Source organism: Pinus tabuliformis, chromosome 8 (assembly GCF_031772625.1).
Source record: "Pinus tabuliformis cultivar Carrire ecotype Pingquan chromosome 8, CPIR1, whole genome shotgun sequence".
Taxonomy (NCBI): domain Eukaryota; kingdom Viridiplantae; phylum Streptophyta; class Pinopsida; order Pinales; family Pinaceae; genus Pinus; species Pinus tabuliformis.
Genome location: NC_142294.1, coordinates 1,353,598,739 through 1,353,620,957, shown reverse-complemented (window position 1 = coordinate 1,353,620,957; position 22,219 = coordinate 1,353,598,739). Strand labels below are relative to the sequence as shown.

Here is a 22,219-nt window from a genome sequence, read left to right as displayed (position 1 = left end):
AGATGTATTTGTGAGATACAATCTATCCTTCATAAACCTTAAGAATAATGTGTAGGCCCTGAGCATCAAAATTTTGTGGAGGATCTAAGTGTTTGACTTGGAGTATGACAAAGATTCCTACAACTAGATTGCTGGGTGTGTAATGAATGTCATATGTTGTTAAACCCTGCATCAATAATCATTGGAGGTATGTGATCATAGGATATATGTTGCAAAAAGTGAAAGCTTGATGACTTGTTGATGTCGACAATAAGCTCCAGAGTTGGTATGAATCTTGTAATCGACTACCATCGCAATATTGTGACATCTCTATTATAAGGGTCATTCTCTATAGACCTTCTCTAATCTGGAAAGATCCTAGACTATACACCATACACCATACACCATTGTCTCTGCCATGGACTGCTCAAGCCTGCTCTTCTTAACTCTATACAAATTCCCATATGTGCTCCAATTCTCTCTCAACAAGAGGATGAAGTCACCTAAGAGAAGAGCCTCATGGCTAATTGCTGTAGAGGAGGGCTTGTTGCCCCATGATTTGCCCACCAAGAATAGGGCTTCTTAGCCCCCCTGTCTCTAATAGGATCATATCCTGCAAATCGACCAGTGCCAATGGAAAACCCTGCAGAGGCATCCTCCACCTCATCAAGCAATGCTCTATCTTGAAAAACCCGCCTGAATGCATCTTTCCTCTCCTGTGAGATTTCAACATCCATGTGAGGAGGGAATCTGCGGGAAGGTCGACCATTCAGCCACTCATGGTTGTAGTATTTTGGGTTCAATGAGTGAGCCAAACAATGTAAAGGTGTGCAATTCTTGTCCCATCTACTGAGAAGAATATCCTGTATAGTGGTGAAGAAGGCCTCTGGTGATGTCTCATACTCGGGGCATTCACTCTGTAAAATAATGCTCCTCACAAACTTAATCATGGAATCCCATCCCTCATAAACCTCTCCTAGGATGGGTTGGTCTGTATGTGCAAATCGAAGCAAAGAAATGATAAGGTCCATGGTTTGAATAAGTAGATCCACCCTCTCCCACCAAGCATCATCTAACACTATGTCCGTCACTCTTTTAGAGGCTACTTGATTTGTCTTTCTCTTAAAAGACCAAAACTCTGACATAACTATGGCCCCAAGAGCAGTCTTGACCTCCCTCAACCTCTTCAACATGATGAATGAGGAGGTAAACCATGTATTCGCAATCTTCAACAATCATAGATTGCTGTACTCCTTGTAGACAATGAGGGCATTTGTATGATTTTGTACAAAGTTATGGATATGCCGTGCATCATCAATAATGTTACCAATCCAAAGCACATCAGAAGCAATGGATTTCAGTGCTAAGTTCAATGAATGGACAATGCAAGGTGTCCAAAACACTTGTGGATCTTTAGCTTCCACAATCATGCCGACAGCCTTGCAAACATGTGCACTATCTGTAATGATTTGCACACAAGAATCAACACCTACATCTTCAATAACTTTAATAAACAACTCACCCATATATTGTGCATCCTTGTATTCTCCAAGTGTATCCATTGCTTTCAAGAAAACTGGACCATTCAAGGAAGACACCATGAAGTTGATGAGTGGGTGCCATGCTGGATCTGTCCATCCATTAGAAACAATGCTAACCCCAGATGTTGGCCATGATGCTTTAATAGGCTCAAGCATTTTTTGCACCTCTTTTTTTACCTTCGTCAACAATGTGGTTCTAAGCTTCTCTGGACCAGGAGGCACATACCCTGATGGAGCTCCTTGAGTTAGAGCTCGGCACATTTCAATAGATAGAGGTGAGCTTGCAACATTAAAGGATATGAAGTTATGTTAGAAAAAAAGGCAATGGTGAGATCAAGCTCTTCCCGTTTCTCCTTTTGAAAAATCTTGTACATTGGATCAAGTGAAATTGCCTTTCTTTTTGCTGCTTGTCTCCCACTAGAACTCTCAAATGGGAATTTGTTGTTGCCTTTCCTAAAAAATGGAAGGGGGTCATCATTCTTGGTTTTTTTTGATTTTGCAGGCACATTTGCCATACCAACATTGAACTCTCTTTCCATTTCTTAACTCTTTTGTAAAGGAACTTTTGTACAAGCTCCAACTCCACAACCTGGTAAAGCCAACAAAGGGCCTTTCACATGGAAATATGTGCTTGTGAAAGTATTGTGGCAAAAGTTGCGTCTCCAATTCACATTGTCTCCTCCCTTCACCTTGCTGCTTGGCCCTTGCTCTCTTGTGACATATTTCCACAAGAGATATTTCTCAATGTTACATTGAGGAGGAAGTCTTCCCTCATCATTACTTGCAATAGAGGGAATACTTGCAGCAGACTTTGATGAAATTTGGGGAGGAGGGGCATTTCCAATGGGGACATTCTTCCTCTTCCTTTGCCCCTTCCCTGTTGCCCTTGATTGAGCCATGAATACTATAAAAAATAAACAAAAAATGCACAAATTTGTAAAAGAAATGCATATGCAAACTGCTATAATACAAATGCAAAGAAATAGAGAGGAAATGCACTTACCTGTTGCTTGAATCTTCTTGAAAACACTCCCACACCCTTTGCTCCTTGCTCCAAACCCCTCACAGCAAACCCACAACAAAAGAGAGGAGAAAATGAATAAAAAGAAGAACAACTCGCCTTTTTTATGCCGCGTGTCTCGCCTTTTTTATGCCGCGTGTCTTTTTTTTCCGGATTTGTGTCCAGAAATTGAGACACATCGTGTCCAATTGGGACACGATCCGGATTCGATTGTGTCCCAATCTGACATGACGTCTCCCGATTTCCGAACACGAATTGGCATGAATTGTGTTGGATTTGTCGGATTCACGACACTTCAACCTATTTCATCAAATCCGGTTTCATAGCATCTCACTTGTATTCAAGAATTTATATAAATATATTATTTGTCCCATGATGGACATTTTTATATTTCAAATATTTTGAATATTTTGTTGTGTATACGAACTTTGTTCGGAACGTTGGTATCAAGGATGTTCGATCCTTCGGGCCGCTGCACCACTACATAGAGCCAATCTGATCCGACCTTTGGCCATCATACTTTCGTCAACCTTGTTGCTGTCACAATTCAAGTGTTTCACTATACAAGCTTTCGGAGGTTCTTCGATTTTGTCGTTAGGGACCATAAGAAAAGGGTTTATAGAAACAAAAGAAGGTTAAAAAATTACGAAAGAATATATATATTTGAAAAAAGTATATAAAAAAATAGATTATTGAAAAAGAAAAAATAAATAAAAACAAAAGTCATATTAAAAAAATATATAAAAAAATAGATTATTGAAAAAGAAAAAATAAATAAAAACAAAAGTTATATTAAAAATATTCAAATAAAAAAAATAAAATTAAAAGAAAACCAAGTGCAGCTGAGGCTGCATAGTCGCCGTTGCTCGATGACTCAATAACAGTTGGAGCTGCTAGTGACGACATCGCTTGCTTATGGCTATTGACAATCAACCAATTGATTGCGCTGCTGCTGTTTCGCCCTCGACCATTGGTTGTCTCCACATGTTGACCCAAACCGGTTGGAATCTGCCCAAACCATTTCTGGGTCTTGGAGAACTCATGTGCTTTAGCCTCTCCACCATTTTTCATGGCTAGAGCACATCGGTGCTACCCCAAATCAACACTTCCTCTTAACTAGGACTGTGCTCTAGTAATACTCCTCACTGAGTATCACCCTGATCATCCAACATTGGTCCCTGTGCTGATGCTAGGCCTCCCTACCCAACATCCTCTGCATTGCTACATCCTGTACTACTTCCCATGGCCCTGCTACTGCCACTGCTGCATTATATGGCAACTCCCTTTGCATCCGTGTTGCTGCATCTGCACTAGAACTCTCTCTGCATCCGTGCTGCTGTTGGCCCTTCTTCCCAACACTGTATCTGCACTGCAACATCACCCCCATTTCTGCTACTGAAATGGATTCCTTATCATCCCCATCTTTTCCCTGAAGTAATCAAACTTTGTCCTTCCAAGGGCCTTGGTGAGGATGTTTGCCACCTATTCTCCTGTTGGAGTGTATCTCAACTGTACAACTACTCGTTGGACACAATCTCTGACAAAGTGACACCAAATATCAATATGCTTTGACTGATCATGAAATACTGGATTCTCAGAGAGCTTGATGCAACTCTGATTATCCCACATGATCCTGGTCGCCTCCATTTTTCTCCTGAATAGGTTCACAAGCTGTTTTTTAAGTCATATGGCCTCACACGACATTGTACTTGCCGCCATATATTTTGCCTCAGATGAGCTCAGAGGCACGAACATCTGTTTCCTACTGCACCAGGAGGTCATTCCCGATCCAATGTTGAAACAGAACCCAGAGGTACTTTCCGATCCACTGAACTTCCTGCCCAATCTGCATTAGTAAATCCACTCAATTTGATATCCTTACTACTAGTGTACAAGAGTCCATAATCGACTGTTCCCTATAAATACCTGAGAACATGTTTGGCTACTGCCCAGTGCGCCCTCTTCGGTTCCACCATGAACTGATTGAGGGTGTTGACAACGTAGCAAATGTCTGGCCTGGTATTGACTAGGTACATCGGGGACCCTATGAGCTGCTTGTATAAGGTGGGATCAACATCCTTGTCTTTTGATGCATTAATCTTCTTCCAGTTGGTGATCATTGGAGTAGCCATAGGTCTACAGTCGTCCATCCTAAATATCTTTAGGATTTCTGTAGCATATCTCCCTTGCCCAAGGAAGATCTCTCCCTTTTGCTGCCAGACTTCCAACCCTAGGAAATAATGCATTCGTCCCAAGTCCATATCGAATTTAGTGGCTAGATTCTTCTTGCAGTCCCCGATGAGCCTGGATGATCCTGTCAGAAAGAGATCGTCCACATACAATACTAAGATTAGCGGCTCATTCTCTACGACCACATAGTATAGATTTGGATCTATGTCACTGTTGACAAATCCCATCTTCTGCAAATAGCCATCGATTCGACCATACCATGCTCTAGGTGCCTGTTTCAGCCCATTAAGGCTTTCTTCAACTTGCATACATGAGACTTCTTCTCATGTGTCTCAAAGCCCTCTGGTTGTTCAATGTATACCTCTTCTTCTATCACCCTGTTCAAAAATGCCGTTTTGAAATCCATTTGATGAATCTCCCACCCCATATGTGCTGCAAGAGATATCACGGTTGTAATAGATGTATACCTGGCTACTAGGGCGAAGGTTTCTTTGTAATCGATTCCTTCCTTCTGAGCATACCCCTTTGCCACAAACCTGGCTTCATATTTCTCAACACTTCCGTCTGCAGTGTATTTGATCTTGTAGATCCATCTCGAACCTACCACTCGTCTGTCTTGAGGCCTTGGCACTACCTCCCAGACATCGTTCACCATTATGGAGTTGTACTCCTCTACCATTGCATCCAGCCAAACCTGATGTTGAGCAGCTGCCTCTTGGAAATTGGCGGGCTCTCCATATTGAGCTACTAATGCCTGATATCTATTTGGTTGTTTTCGCTCCCTCTTATTGTTTCTTGGCGCATCGATGAAGTCCTCTGCATCTCGCGGAATCTGACGAAGTTCCCTGCTAGTTCTTCCTCTGCCAGCAGGTGCTTCTGTTAGCTCCTCCTCATCCTGTGAGTCTTCCTGACTCGAGGAAGAATTCATTACTTCCGTTGGTTGAATAGGTTTAACCAACGGCTCCTCTTTTGATTGCTCTTTGGAAGACATTTTTCGAGATTTTCTGAAAGCCCTGTCCTCCATGAACTTCACATTTCATTGAACCACTACCTTCCTGCTCCCTGGAAGATAGATTCTGTATGCCTTAGCGTTCTTGCTATATCCCACTAGATATCCTTTTTCCGTAGTTTGATCCAACTTTTTCCTCTTTTCCTCGGGTAGGCGACAATATGCTAAACTCCCAAATATCCTGAAATCACTGACTTTAGGTGTGTTCCTTGTGAAAACTTTCTCTGGAGTAATCCTACCCAATGCCTGATGAGGAGTCCTGTTTTGAACATAGACTGCTGTGTTGCATGCTTTTGCCCACAGGAATTTTGGCATATCCTGATCATACATCATGGCCCTAACTGCTTCTACAATAGTCCTGTTCTTCCTTTCTGCTATTCCATTCTGCTCCGGATTGTAAGGAGCTGTCCACTCTCTTTTGATGCCTTCCTTAGCGCAATAATCAATGAAGTCCTTATTGACATACTCTCCACCATTATCTGAGCGCAAAATTTTTATTTTCTTCCCAGTCAGATTCTCCACCAAAGCCTTGAACTCTTTGAATCGATAGAAAGCCTCATCCTTGGTTTTCAAAAAATAAATCCAAGTTTTCCTTGAGTGGTCATCAATGAAGGTAAGGAAGTACTCGACACCACTAAGAGCTTTAGTGGACATAGGTTCGCAGATATCTGAGTGTATCAATCCTAGTACACTCTTGGCCCTGTTTTTACTTCTAGGAAATGTTGCTTTGGCATACTTTCCTAGAGCACATCCTCTGCATACATCATCTCGTTCCGTACTAAGATCCGGAACTCTTGTTACAATGCTCCTAAGAATTCTTAGAGCCCCATGGTGCAAATGTCCCATTCTTCTGTGCCATAGTTCGTTCAAATCCTTGTCTCCATGACTGCTTATGAGTGCCATTGGTGATTCTAGCTGTAGTCTATATAACTTGTTACTTTTGTTCTCGATTTGCACTTTCTTTTTCCAGCTCGGGTGTTTGACGTATACTTTCTCCTTGATGAAGAAGACGTCATAGCCTTTGCTTTCTCCTTGATGAAGAAGATGTCATAGTCTTTGCTATGAAGTTGCGACACGGAAAGTAAGTTCATTCCCAATCCTTGTACATGCAACACATTGGTAGCACGGAACCTCTCTCCCGATTCTGTTAGAAGATGTCATAGTCTTTGCTATGAAGTTGCGACACGGAAAGTAAGTTCATTCCCAATCCTTGTACATGCAACACATTGGTAGCACGGAACCTCTCTCCCGATTCTGTTTGAAAAACTATAGTACCCGTCCCTACTAGAGTACACTTTGCCTGGTTCCCCATGGTGATTTGAAAGTTCATCTTCTCCTCCCGATAATCTGAGAAACATTCCTGGATTCTCGTCATATGCCAAGAGGCTCCATTGTCTATATACCATACCTCTGATGATGCAGAACTAGTCATACAAGCCACTTCTTCTTCTAGCTTGGAAGCCAACATAAAGAAATAGAAATCACTTTCTCTTGTGCAATTTTCTGAAAATTTGTGCGAATCTCTTGATCTAGATGCCTTTGCATCATGGTCTCAACCCATAATTGATTTTCCCTTCCTGTCGCTGATTACTTGCTCTGATACCGTGTGAAAATTCTATCACTGCAACAACTGATTTACTTTACCTACTTATTTTCCAATAAGTTATTTATGAAATTCCTTCAATAAACATTAAAATAAATTCTGCTGCAGATATCACAACATAATACAGAAACAAACACATGCACAAGAATCAACACATGACGCAGATATTTTGGACAACAGTCCCCGGAAAATCCCAATGTGGGAAAACCGGTGCAACAAGGGAGGATTTTATTATCCAGCAATTCTTCAGTACAACAGGGTGCCAAATTGGCTTACCCAACAAAGAGAAAATTCTCCAGCACTTCTCCCAGTCTCTGCGTAGCTCCCAGACACTCTGCGTCAGCCCTTGCCTCTTTGCGTCAACACTGGGCATCTCTGCGTCACCCACGCAGGCCCTCCAGTGACTGTGCAGTTTGCTGCTTCCTCTGCGTCTGCCTGGGAGGCTCTGCGTTTGCCTCTCTAACGTCTGCGCTGGTCTTCTGGTGCTATTCCCGACTCTCTGTTCCATACTTGCTGCCTCCTGCTGCTCTCCAGACCACTAGTTTGATTTTCTCAGCTAACCCCGCTCCAGAAATCAAACTGACTGGTCTCCCTCATTGTATTCTCCAACTGATCCTCAAGCCTCTTCTTATACTTTTCTTGTTGGTCAATCAACGGCTGAGATTAAATCTCTAATCAATGGCTAAGAATAGATTTGGCTTGATCCATGACTTTTGGACCATTCTAACCAAGTTTTATATTTTTTTTTCTAAGCAACACTACCTACTTTTGTATTAATATTTACAGCTGAAACTTACATTCGAGATATCTTGCTGCCCATGTCCATTTGTGGCTCCATGGGCAGCTGTGACATAGTCCAAAAACCAATTACACCTGGTAATGTTTCCAGTTTTAACCAGTGCAACCACTAACAAAAAGTTCCTAAACATCTCTGTAAAACCCACGCAGGGGCAGAGTTTGCCAATTGGATTACTCAGACATCTACAGGGCATGTGGCTATGGCCCAAAACAAAAAAGCTACTATCCATATCAGAAGAGAAAACAAGTAACAGCAGTAGACACATGAAACCCAGTAACATCAGTGAACAGAAAACACAAGAAAGACACAAGACAACAAGAGAGATAACTGAACCGTCCACGATCCCACACGCGTCCAGGAAGAATGCGGGAGAGCCACCTGGGCCTAGTCCTCGGTCGCGTCTTCCTCAGGCTCGTCCTCTGGCTCAGCCTCTCGAATCCAAGCCCATCCATGTCCCTCTGGTAAGCCGTCCATGAAGGCTGGCAGTTCAGGTTCGCGCACATGGCTGGATGGGTGGTGGTGCTCCCGCAGTGCAGTGCCCCTCGAGCTTGAAGCCTCACCCTGTGGGCGCTTACCTTTGTCAACCACCCGACATTCTTCCGCCAGAGCCTGTGGCAATCTTCCGTCTTGCTCCAGGGGAATTCCCCCCTCGTTGTCCAAGGGATTTTCCATTGCAGGTGGCCGAGGCAAGCCATCCTCATTCTCCTCAGGGATCCTGGTGAATAACACAGATATGTGGGCATTGATACCCGCATTATCTCTGGAATTGCCCAGTGTGAAAATAACCGAGCCAAACGCAGGTAGCCTTGGCTCACCATTGTTGGACCCTCCAGCTTCCACAAATTGGCTAGCCTGCACAGGGGAAGCTCCCACACGTCGATGGCAGTAACAACAGCAGCAGTGGTGATGAGAATCTGCTGCAGGCCCGCGAGAGGATCTGGCACGCCCTGAACCTCTGCCTCTTCGACATGGCATTCTTTCCCGCACCATTCTTCCAGCAGCTTCTTCCTCAGACAGAGTTCCCTTCCAATTCGGCTCCGGGTAGCACACAAATGCACGCAGGCAAGAACCAGGGAGGACCAGCAGTCGGCCAGCCTCCCCCAAATCAACAATAACCCCGCAATTCTCAGAATTCTGAGCATGAACACCATCGCTTTGAGCATCGACTGCCCCCAAGTCGCAATTCTTATCGTCCCCCTCATTCTTTCGAAGTTCTCCCGCATTGAATGCGGCCATCAACTCCAGCTATGGTCCCTGCGCCTTCATTAAGGCTGGTATGCTGCATTGCTTGGCGTAGGGAGGTGGCGGCGAGGAGCCTTAAAGAGCTCCGTCCGTCACGTGTCCTATCGGCCGTGGCAAGTGGCTCTTCCTGGCTATGCAAGGTGGCACCCGCATCCGGGGCTAACCAAGTTTTATATTAATACCCATTAATATTTTATTTTTCCTAAGTTTAGACTTAGGAACTTCATTAAAAATATTAATTATTTTAATATCTCCCAAACCGGTTAGAATCTGCCCAAACCATTTTTGGGTCTTGGAGATCTCATGTGCTTTAGCCTCTCCACCAATTTTCATGGCTAGAGCACATCCGATGCTACCCCAAATCAACAACTGTCTTCGGGTGGAATTTCCCAAAACGATTTATGGGCATTGTGGAATACATGTGTCCTAGTCTCACTGCAAATTTTGAGGCTCAAAGCACATCTGATGCTACCATAAATCAACATTTACAAGGCTAATTCATTTTATTTTGAGTGGTTATTTAAATAAGGTTAAAAGTGAAAAGGGTTTTGAGGTCCTTATAGAAAAGGGTATTTCATTAAGAACATATTTCATATTTAGAAAAAAAGAGTTTAAAAAGGGAAATTAAGTAATTTAAAGGAAAATTTTTTGAAGGATTGATAAAACTTTAAAGTGGTTAGCTTTATAAACCTAAGCTAGTTTCGTAAAAGAAAAAAATGGAGACTAGCAATGGAAGATTTTTGAAAACCTCACACAACGCTATTAAAGTACTATTTAGAATTAAGAGGACTCTTCCAGGAAAAAATGTTATTATTTCTATCTCTCCCGTCGAAGAAAAAAGTATATAAACCCTAACCTTGCCAACCAATTGGTGATTCCCGAGTCAAATGTAATCGAAAAATTAGATTGCCGGGATAAAAAACAATATGACATAACCGATTTAGAGTGAAACATTGGGGGTTATACGTTTATATCGCAATTCTTTGTTCGATCCATGTGGGTGGATCGAGGTGACATTATTCTGGGTTCACCTTGGACGGAAACAGTAGGGTCCTTCATCCTAAATACGAAGAAGAAAATTTTAAATTTTTCTTATAGGAAGAAAAAAATAACTCTACAGGACATTACATTGAATTCAGATTCAATAACACCAGAAGGCATACAAGATATCTCAAAAGTAATTTTTCAAGAAAGTGAAAAAACAATACAAAATATGCAAAGAGAAGTTGACAAAACCACCATTGACAAAAATGAAGTTTCTCGGCTTAAAGACCATAGTGAAAAATGACTGATGCAAATTAAAAAGCTTAAGAAGGACAAAAAGTCATTGGAAAACAAAGTACAACAACTTATCGAGAAGGAAGTGTCGAAATCTTCAAATGTAGAAATTCAAGTTGAAGAAAAAGGAACGAATACCGATCTAGTGAATATCACAACTCAAGAAGATGACAAGCCAGTTGAAGTAAAAACATATTTCAATGTTGCAGTTCAGACGATGAAAAATCCAAATGAAGATTCTGTAACCAACTCAACAACATCAGTGTTTGAAGTAAATTAGGAAATTTCCACATGCATGATAAGGGAAAATCAAACCACAAGAACTCCTTATCGACATCCGAATCACAAGAGCAGACAACTCAATTAGTCTGCATATCTGTATCACTCAAAATAGAAACAATAGATTTATGTTCCGAAGAATACTGATGTTTGCACAATCCAATCTTGTGAAAAAAACTCATCACAAGTTTACAGAAACTGGAAGATTCCAGAAAAGATTGATTTAGGATGGTCAGATCCCTTATCACTTCGACTATTTTGTTTATCACTCAGAGTTTCTTATCATCTTGTATCAATGAAGATGACAAATCGAAGAATTCCAAAAGATGCGAATAGATTACAAAGACATAAAATCAAATAACATGTCTTGTCAACCATATGCTATGAGGACAAAACTTTTTAAAGAAGACAATATATATATATATATATATATCAGTGTTGCGAAAATCGCGATTTTTTGAGTATGGCGATATTATCACCCAATTTTTACGCAATTTTTTTTTTTATTCACAAAAAATCGTGATAACATGAAAAAATCGTGATTTTTTGGGGAACAATCTTTTGGAGGAGGTGACACAACTTACCCAGTCTACCCCTGTCACTAGTAGAGGACGTGGTCTACCTCCTGTAGCTCCTAGTTCTTCAGCTTCTAGAGCACAGCAGAGTCCATTGCCAACTCCACTGGCATCTACATCTAGAGGGGCAGAGGAAGTCAGTGGTATTAGACTTTAGTTATTTGGTTCATTTCATTGTATATGACATTATGACTCATGATATGAGATACATTATTATATTTTTTGTTGATATTTTGAAGTTGAGTTGGGACTCAGGAGTCAAGACTTACTATTCAGGACATGATTCACTGTTATGTGTGATGTAGCACTAGAAATGATATTACACATCTTATATATTAGTTCTTTTATCATATTTATGTGTCAATGTATTTATTTTATGTTGTAGATTCTTTAGATATTAAAAAAATTGAAAAAAAATGAATATTTTTGTATGTTACGATTTTTTCCCGATTTTTACCGATTTTTTTCCCATTTTTTACGATTTTTTTCCCCTCGCCGATAATATCCCGATAATGATTACTGCAACATTATATATATATAATAATAATTATAATAATGATTAGTATAGAAGAGAAATGTCTCTAAGGACATGACTATTCATGAAAGGGCACCCACCTAGGTATATAAGCGGGCCCTCATTTGTAACAATCATCATCTCACTTGTATTCAAACATTTATATAAATATATTATTTGTCCCAAGATGGATATTCTTATATTTCAGATATTTGTAACAACCATTAGGGGAGGTCCCACTGTACTAGGATTGAAAATTAACCCCCCATTTAAGGTGAGGTAACAAGTGTACGGCCAAGACCCTTCCTTCTAAGTTACTCAATAATTTATGTTAAATGCCCAAATACAAACAAGCATAAGCACCCGATTGCAAAATGAATAAGGTACCTTTTGATTTGAAGCCCACCTTCCAACATGTGCTCTTTACAAGTGGGCGGGTGAACATATGACTCGTGTAAATGGTGGAGATATAAATGGCACATCATATCGGCTACAAAGTGGCTCTCAGTGGCTGCCAGCTGCCGGCTGGAAGAGATGGGTAGGGGAAAAGCTTCTCCTAGGGGTTGCCCACTTTTAGTGGGTAAGATGGTGTATTAATTTTTTTTTGATAATTTTCCATATCTGATTCATAAAGGGGATTGAGTCCTTAGAGGTGTGAATATTCTCCCCTTGAAGTGCATTGTTTTGGTGTTTGTTTTCTTGGGCAGCCTGAGGATTTTGATTAGCTGCTGTAATTAGTATTTTAAATTCAGCCATAAGGGTGAAGGTTCACAGAAACAAATCCAGGGAACCTCAAATGTTGAGGTGAAATTTCTGAATTTATCTTGAGCACAGATTTGTGAAATTTCCGCTAACCACACTACCTCAAAGCTACAATCATGGCTGCCCCATACTCCACTTAATTGGAATAAAGTGTTACTATCTGCTGCTTCTTTCTTAATCAAGAAACTGCACATTTACTGATGCTGAAAACATCAGATGTAGTGGACTTCCTGCAAATTCACACACACAAATACAAACACGCGTGTATGTATGTATGCATATATCACCTATAGAGCAAGATTGAAATAAGTATGTTGACTTTTGCATGTGTGTTGTTTATACAGGATGAGGGGAAGACAGAAACACATTTCAGTACTGTGGTCAAGTGTATTGTTGAATCCCTGAAGATTCACATCATCAATAGAGATTCTGATGAAGTTGCAATATGTTTTTATAACACTGTGAGTCATCTTTCTTTATGTTTTGTGAGTTCCTCATCTATTAATTCTGTACAAAGTTATAATTGAACTTCACAACTGTGACTTTTATACGAGAAAATGAAATATCAGAAGATTACGAAAATTCGTGATGCATCTAATTCTTGATCAGTGTATCTTCTCAAAATTCGGGCTTCAGACTCGCATTTTTTATAGCCTACCATTTATGTGATTTTGTTTCATAAATTTTGTTTTTTTTGGCTGTTAAATATATCTTATATTAACAGAAAACTATTTACGATTGTTACATAGAATTTAAATTTTAAAGCATTACACAATGTTATGTACACAGTATTTGGGTATTATACAATATGCAGTATACTGTATATATATTATATACATAGTGTATACTGCTTGTATACTGTGTACACTACTAACACTCATACAGAACATATACAACATGTACAGTATACAGTATTTTACTATTTGTGTATGTAGTTTATATGATATCTATATTATACATGCAACTTTTATTTTTATCTGCAAGTAATCACAGTCCTTAGTTTTATCCTTAGAATATGTGTTATATAAGTATATATAAATCCTATCCAGTATACGCTAAGTATCTTGCGTATGTAGCTTATGGTATGTTGATAATATACTTGTGACTATTTATTGCATTAAATCAGTGGTGATAGATATCACAAGGTGATAGGATCACACAGTAGATGGTGAGGACAATGTGAGTTTTGAATGGATGAGAGGTTGGTGATAGTCATATTCTAATCCTCTAACTTGAGTCTTCAGCTGTTCAATGGTAAGAATAATTCACCTATTATTCCTAAATTTTTAGCATGATGCATTCCATTGAATCCTAATGTCTTTTTATTCTTGACATGGTGTTTCCATATCTTAATGGCATAGGCATTGCCAATAAATCATGGTCATAGCTAGAACAGCTGCTCTCAGCATTATTTTTTTTGATGTCTCTCATATGCTATCACTTTGTCATCGTGATTACAGAGTGCATCAATAACCACAGTCCTTGTTGGAAATAATGAGGGGTGTGAAGTAGTATTTCTTATCAATTAGCAGTTAGCACTTTGTTAATCCTTTTCACAGCATTAGTTATTCTTCAACATTATTATTATTATTATTCTTTATCAGATATAAAATGCGGTGGACAACACCATACAACAATGCAGAAAGATAAAGATAGTTGACACAAACTTTTTAGGTGGAAAACCCCTGCCGGTTCAAAAACCACCGAACGCTTCTTAGTAATTGTCTTCTCCCTTTTAAAAGAAATCAATTTCATCAAGTTTTCAGCGACAACTGAAAGAGGCCCAACCCCTTGATTTATAGGTTACAACCAGTGGGATGCTACCTACACCCTAATAACTTGCTGCAACGGGAATGACGCCCCAACACCTTGTAAGTTAGGCCCACAACTTGACAAGTGCCCCAACACTATAATTACCAACTGTTGTCGGAAGGATGCATCGTCACCCTGTAGTTTATCAACCTTGTTGCACCCATTTTTTCAAAGTTCCAAGGAAGCAGTTATACCAATTTTTTCAAAGGATTAGGATCATCAACCATAAGCTTTTTGAGTCATTGTAAACCCATTTTGCAAAATTTTTAATGTAAATGATGCTAGTAAGACTTTGTAAGTTTGTATGCACGTAACAACCTAGGTAAACCTATTATTTTGATGACAAATTTTATCCTAGGAGGCTTTTTGTTTCACTCATTATCTGTGTTTCTAAACATGGATGATCAACAAAATTTTTTCCTCGAGTCTCACCCCAAAGCTAGGGTGGAATTTATCATCAAAATCTTAGGTGAGTCCTAGTTTTCTAGTTGAGTTTTCTGTAAAAGTAATTTGAGAATAATTTAAGCTAATTGGCTAAATTATTTTATTACAAGTCACTTGGTCTACTAGATCATATTGTGTCGCAGAATTGAGTAAATTATTTGAGGGTCTATAACGAACAGATATTCCCCCTTTGAGGGTTGATTTTGTAAAATCTTATTTAAAAAATATTTTAGTGCATGGTCCCTCATACTTAGACACTATGGCTAAAATATTTGAGGGTGGAAAAATAATTAATCCCCTCAAGTGTCAATTAATTATTTTTTTTTTGCAAAAATAAAATTAAATCCTAAGCAAATGTTAGAGAAATTAAATTCTCCAAGTGGAAAAATTTATCAGTCTTAAATAAATTAATTTTTGGAGGTTCCTCACAAAGAGAATATTGGAAATTTCAATAAAAATTGGACCCTTGGACCTTGGTGGTTAAGTCAAAGTCAAATGTTTGAGGAAATTAGCTCAAAATAATTATTTTTGAGCTAATAAAATATAATTTTAATGAGAAATTCGAAAATTTCTCAAAAATAATTATTTCAACAATAGAGATTAAAAAATTATCAAAGATTTATCGACGTTAAAAGATCATCAAAGATTTATCGACGACCGAGATTATCTTGACAGGGATTAAGCCAACTAGTTGTTATTTTCCACTTGGAGGAATTTCTTTATAAATAGAAGGTTTTTTGCTTCTATTATGATATGGATCTTGAGCTCTACTCTGATGTAACTTTGTAAAAGCTGGTGTAAATCCACTATCCCGTTGGGAACGTTTTGATCATCATAATAAAAGACTTTGGGGTGTAGTTCATGGTGTCTTTGTCTCACTGATTTGTGGTATGTGCTGGGTATGTGCATTCCTATATTGTGCTTCAAATATTAATTAAATCGTTATTTCATTTGTAGATGATAGGAACATTCTATTGGTAAGTTTTGGGCTTATCTTAGGTGATCCGATTCATTGTATGTTCTAATGGTTTCTTCTTGAGAAAATATATAGAGTTTGCAGGTTCCCCAGTCCTTGGGCTCCAAGTTCACAAACTGTGGGCATAAGCTGACCATGTTTGGATTCTAAATATTTTATGTGATTTTCTAACTTCGCTAAGGCTGTGGTTTAACATTTATTTTTCGAAATACATCTAGCCATTATCAAGGTCTACAAAAATTCTATTCTTCAAATTTTTTTCTAAGCACTGTACATTTGCATATTTTGTATTATAACTTTTGTAAATTATTTTATTTTCTAACCCTTGTTTTGTGTTGATTTCTGGTAGCATCAGATATGCTCTGAGTCTCAAATTTTGCAGGGAGGCTTGGGCACATATATTCCAAAGAACCCAGAAAGCGTTTTGGGAAATTCCACCCAGAAACAATTTTATTACAATAATTAATTATTTTTAATGGAACCCTAAGTCTAAACTTAAGAAATTAAAACAATTAATGAGTATTAATCTAACTGTGGGTGTAACTTCTAGAAGAAGACGAGGATCCATCAGAAATGATCTTAGCCATTAATTAGCTTTTAATCTGAGCCGTTGAATGTCAACGAGAAGATTATTTGAGGAGGCCTGAGGGTTAGTAGGAAAACACACAGAGAGTTCAGAAGATCGAATTTCTGAAGCAGAGCAATCGCCGGAAGAGAAATTCGAAGTGAGCTTTTGTAGAGAGGGGCAGAGGTAGTTTTGGTTGGACGATCTTCTTCGGAGCCAAAGATACTCAACATTGAGGTAGAGAGACACACAGAGGGGGCAATGCAGAGGGAAGATAGGGTGACACAAAGCGAGGAAGGGCTCACGCAGGCCCCACACAGAGCAACGCAGTAGCTTCCAACATAGAAGTATGAGTTTGCTGAGGAAGCTGACATTTCTGAGCTGGGAGGGCTGGAAAAGGCTTATGAAGGTAGATCGATTCTCAGTTGAGCTGACGTGGGGCCTTAGAGGCTGACGCATAGGCAATGCAGAAGTAGCCGGGGAACTCGTGGTTCAGTTGCCGGATCAGCCGAGACTTGCAGTGTAGAGTGAGGTAATCTCACCAGTTTCTTCTGCTAAGTGATTTTCTTTGTAATTGGATTACCGGGAGGGCATCCAGAGATTGTATTCAGAAACAACTTCAACTTAATGATAAAAACCCTTAGATCTGCTGTACTGGTTTTCTCGCATTGGGTTTTTCCGAGGACATTTGTTCAAAAACAACTGTGTCATTTGTGTGTATCTTTCTCTATTGTTCAGTTTCTTGTTTCGGCATATAATTTAATTGGTGTAGGCTGTAGTGTATGTATTTCTATGTTTGCCATGGGGAACTGCAAATAACTTGTTCATGTAAATCTAACAAGTAGGAGAAATATCATCAGTTTTGCAGTTGGAATTCTTGGGTTTAAGGAATTTTCACATTTTGCAGATGGGGTTTTTGGGGTTTTGGGTACTTGTAATTTTATTTGTGCAGGTGCAGGTGAAACCAAAGAAAATTTGCCAGATTAGAGCTAAATCTAAGCCCTTGAGGATACGATCTAACCTCTACAATTTTTGCAAGGCCAACAATTGAAGAATTTTGTAGTAAAATTGAAGATCTAAGGAAAATTCGATTTTTGGCAAGGGTTTGCAAACTTTTTAGGGCCTCCAGGCCCAACGTCCTCCTTTAGGTTAGCCATCCAACCCTCCTTGCCCCTGTGTCAGCCCTTTTCTCCCCTCAAAGGTTAGCTGCATGCCAAATCATACCTCGGGCTACCCTTTTTCCGCTTTGACGTGATCATTTGAGGTTTGTTAAGGCTTGGTCGGAAACCTCCAAGGCCTCAACCTCCCTCCAACAGCTAGACGACAACCCTTTAGGGCTTTTTGTGGGCTTGATTTGGCCTCTCAACCCTCTGTCTAACTTTCCTTGCCCCTCCGGTTCCCTCATTTTCCCTTTGTCCAGCCTCGATGTCATGTCCCTTCTCAAACACATTAGTAACAGGGTGCTGCTACACAATTTTGCACATTTTTGACTAAGGAAGAGGGCCCCACACTTTTGATTTAGGGACTTAGGGGCCAAATCGACTTTATTTAGTTGCTAGTGGAATGTGGGGGCCACCCACATAGGAGTTCGAATTAGCCATTCGATATGCTTGGAGGGAAAATCGAATGGGTGGATGGAGGGGCCCACATGAGGCTAAGGGGGCCCAAGGAGTTATAAAGAGAGATCAACTCTCATTTTGTTTTCATCTTTGACATTTGCAAACAAACACACATTTGTTCACTCTGTTGTTTAGCGAGTCTACCAGCTGTTTAGCCATGAGTCTCTCATGCGGGAGATTCAACCTCTACTTCGGGGGACCATCTGTGCTTGCCCTAGGGAGGTTGTTCTACAAGAGTTTTCAGGAGTTCCGGGGCAGTGACACACATCAACAACAATGCAGAGGAAGGGAGTGCGTATTTCTGGGCAACCAGGAATCATGCAGAGGGAGTTTGAGACCAGCAGGGATCACACAACTTGTCGAGAGGTGAGGGAGCTGAGGTAGCAGCGTTGGACAGGCATTTTCGCTGGAGCTTTCAGCCAACTGAGCCAACATTCCAACAATTCGCATTTCTGGGTTGAGAGACAGCGCAGAGGCCACACAACAGAATTTCGTGGTGCTTGGAGAGCAGCTGGGTCGGGCCAAGAGTTCATTCGGGGAGTTAGGAGTTGGATAGCAAGGGTAAACCCAACATTTTGGAGGAGTTTGCAGGTGGATTTGTAGCCAGTTTCCAGCAGGTCGAATTTGGCAGCCATAGCTGGGGTGAGGCTCCAAGGGGGTTGAAAAACCAAAGTCAAAACTAGCTAAAATCCCTTTTGGGTTTTTCTGGGTTTTGGCCAAGGAGTTCAGGGTTAAAAGGATATAATTTTCTGGGCAGTTTTATTACCCATTCCAGCCATTTGAACTTCAATAGAGCAGTGGTTTTCTGGGCAACGCAGTGTAGAGTGGTGCAGCAGCTAGGCAACCTTCAGTGTAACCCTTTTCCTACCTGGGTTTGGTCGTATTTGTCCATCGAGACAAGCCTAGGTGCACCATTCCATCATCTATTGTATTTGGCTTGCATAAAATTAATAAAATGGCTCAAAAGTTCTCCATTTACAGTTCTTATATGGGTGTCTGTTGAACATTTCGTTTTTGTATTTTGCTGCGTCGAATATTTGTTGTTATCACTTGTATTTCCTATTTAGGATCATTACAGTCGACCCCCCTCAATTCCCTCTCGGATCCCCTCCTAAGCTTGTCGTAGGCCTCATTGAGGCCTTAAGCCTTGGCCGCAACCGTTCTAGGGCCTACAACAATGCCTTGTGGGGTCTCCTCCCTTAATAGAAGCCCTAGTTGGCCTTTTCTTCCTTGTCGTGAGGCGTTTTTGGCCTCTAGGCCTTCTAGCTCTTCCCTTGCTTAATTCTTCTCTTCCCTTTGTGGGTGCATTTGATTTTTTGAGCTAATTCTTGGTGGTTTTGTAGACAAATTGGGCTATAAATTTTTGTTTTCAAGTGCCACATTCATTGAGGAAAGATTGGACAAGTTGGGCAAGTGATCTCCAAGGCCTAGGGCCTTTGGTTTGACCTCTAAACCCTTACATATGACCGTTTTGTTACAATAGTCATGTCTTTTCTTACAGTGATAACGGACACACAAAAGTGCCCTAAAATCTAACACATTGGCTAATCATTAGAAATTTTTTGATAAGGATTTCTTAACTTGTCTCATAAAAAGTGAATGACTGTCATAGTCATCTTGAAGTCTGATATATATAGTAGTGACTGAAGCATTTTTCATGAGTTACATTATATGCTAATTGCTCTCATCTAAGTCAAGGGAAAATTGATAGTTTTGGCACTGTTTTGAGTTTTGAGTATAAATAATCTACTGCTGTCACACACTTATTTACTGCTCATTGGAAAGTAACTAGAACATAAGTTACTTGACTTGTAAGAAAGATTATCTCTTCATTATTTAATGTGCTTGTTGAAATTGGTAATATTGGATAAGAAAACTAACACTTGTTTGTCCTTTGTGAGCTTACTCATAATCTTGTCAATTTTGCACTAATTGGCTCACTCTCTAAAGCACATTAACATCATAATCTAATGATCTTGGTTGCCTAAGTGAAATGAATCTAAAGATCTAAGTGTTCTTGGTTTAAGCATTGGAGTATCTTATTTCAAATTTTCATTGAGCAATCTTTGCAATATTTTGGGCATCTAAGTGATATTTACTTAAAGGCTTCTAATCTAATTGAATAGCTCTTGATGTTTGGAGTTAAGCAACATTGACATTTATCTTGTTGAAATATCTTTTGAGTGTTGGCATTATGATACAAGTGTTGTCCTTGATGGCAACTCACTCACAGGTGAATTCAGTTTTGATAGAAGGCAACTCACTCACAAGTGAATTTAGTTTTGATAGAAGGCAACTCACAGTACAACAGGTATATTCAGAGGTTACAGGGCAATGGTACAGAAGAATAGGAAGATGGAGCTAAGGTCTACTGATCAGAATAAAGAAGGTAAAGGAAAAGGTTGATGTAAAGCAGTTTAAGAAGTATACGTAGGTTCTTTTAGTCAAAACAGCGTATAGACGTCGGTCCACAGAACAAAAATAGCATATACGTATACACGCACTCCCACAAGAGGAAAAGCGCGTACATGTTGGAAAACCAAGGTTTTGGTCCAAGGTATTTGGTTCAAGGTATTGACCCTAGGTATTTGGTCCTAAGTGGTTTTGGTCCGAGGTATTGACAAAGGACCTAAGTATATAAGGAGGAGAAGATCAAAGGGCTAAAGGAACAAGCAATGAATATCTTATGAAGAGTGAGATCAAAAGCAAATATGCATGTTATGGGTTTATGGTGCTTTGCTTGATCTGAACTAAGGATGAACCTTAGCGGTTGATGGGGATGAGATCTAATGATCATGAGACCTAAAATGAATTATTATTATATGATTTGATCATGGATAGTCTAGATCTGAATGCTAACGCATGATTTACACTGTAAATGTTCTGATCTGAGTATGTCTGAAGTCCAGAGGTGCAACGAAGTTATGAAGTAAGTATTTGTAGATCTGTACGCTGGTTCGCTTAGGTGAAGGTGCGTATACACGCTGGTTCGGCTCTTCCAAGTAGCGTATGCAAAAGAAAAGCTTGATGTTCAAGGATGACTGATCTATCAAATCAGTGCTGCTGTTTTACTGTTGTCTGTCAATGAAGTCTTCTTAGATTTGAATGTAAAACTGAATGAATAAGGAGTTTGATATTTGATAGATTGATTGTATAAGTGAGAATAAGTGATCTCTGTTGTTGCATGTGTAAAGCTCTATAAGTTGACAGTAGATGTTCAGTATATTACTGGTTGGTACAAACTTGATTCAAAAGTTTATGTTTGCAGTAGCTTTGGAGGTATACACAGGTTTGATTAATGGAAGTAGCGTATACATGCAGTTTGGGTTCAGCCAAGTAGCATATATAGTCTGATGCATGGTTTTTGAGGTTACAACTGGTTTTGAATGATGATGCAGGTTTCTGGGTTCAGCACAGTGTTCTGGTGATAGTGATCTGATTGTTTCAGATTAACTGCATGTTGGTTGATGAAGTTTGAGTTTCTAAATTTCTGATGGGTTATTGATGAGTCAAGGTCTTCATATGTCTTGATATGTGCCAAGAGCATCCAGTCTGAAAATTCATGAAACGTGGTCCCTGGTGGAAGAGTGGAGTTTTTCTGTAGGCTGGCACCTACATATTAGTAAACATATTGGCTAGTACAATAGCTAGGGGGTTGTAACTCCCTTCCAATAGAAGCTGGAGAACGAGAGAAGGTTGTAACCTTTTGCAGGTAAAAGCATGCGTACTGGTATAAGTCTGCACCAGTACAAGATTGTAAACAAATTTTCTTATTATTAAAAGAAGACAGAGACGACAACAACAGGTGGTTTTCACCCACATTGGGTTTCCACCTTAAATCTTGGTGTTCATGTGTGTTGCTTATGTGTGATGCTTTATTCTGCTTTTACTGCACTGTCTAATAAGTTACTGATGTACTGGTTTAAGATCAACACATGATAAATTGTCTAAATCACAAGTTCTTTGGATATACGCTGGTTTCTCTAATCACAGTTGCGTGTACACGCTAGT

At 39.8% G+C, this 22,219-nt stretch overlaps 1 protein-coding gene across 1 annotated transcript in view; it reads left to right on the top strand.

The window, feature by feature from the left end:
- Positions 1-22,219, top strand: part of LOC149240516 (ATP-dependent DNA helicase 2 subunit KU70-like) — a 244,512-nt gene that overhangs the window by 114,993 nt on the left and 107,300 nt on the right. The window contains exon 4 of the mRNA XM_089367317.1: positions 13,137-13,253. Within this exon, the coding sequence (XP_089223443.1) occupies positions 13,137-13,253 (117 nt within the window). The remainder of the gene's footprint in view (positions 1-13,136; positions 13,254-22,219) is intronic.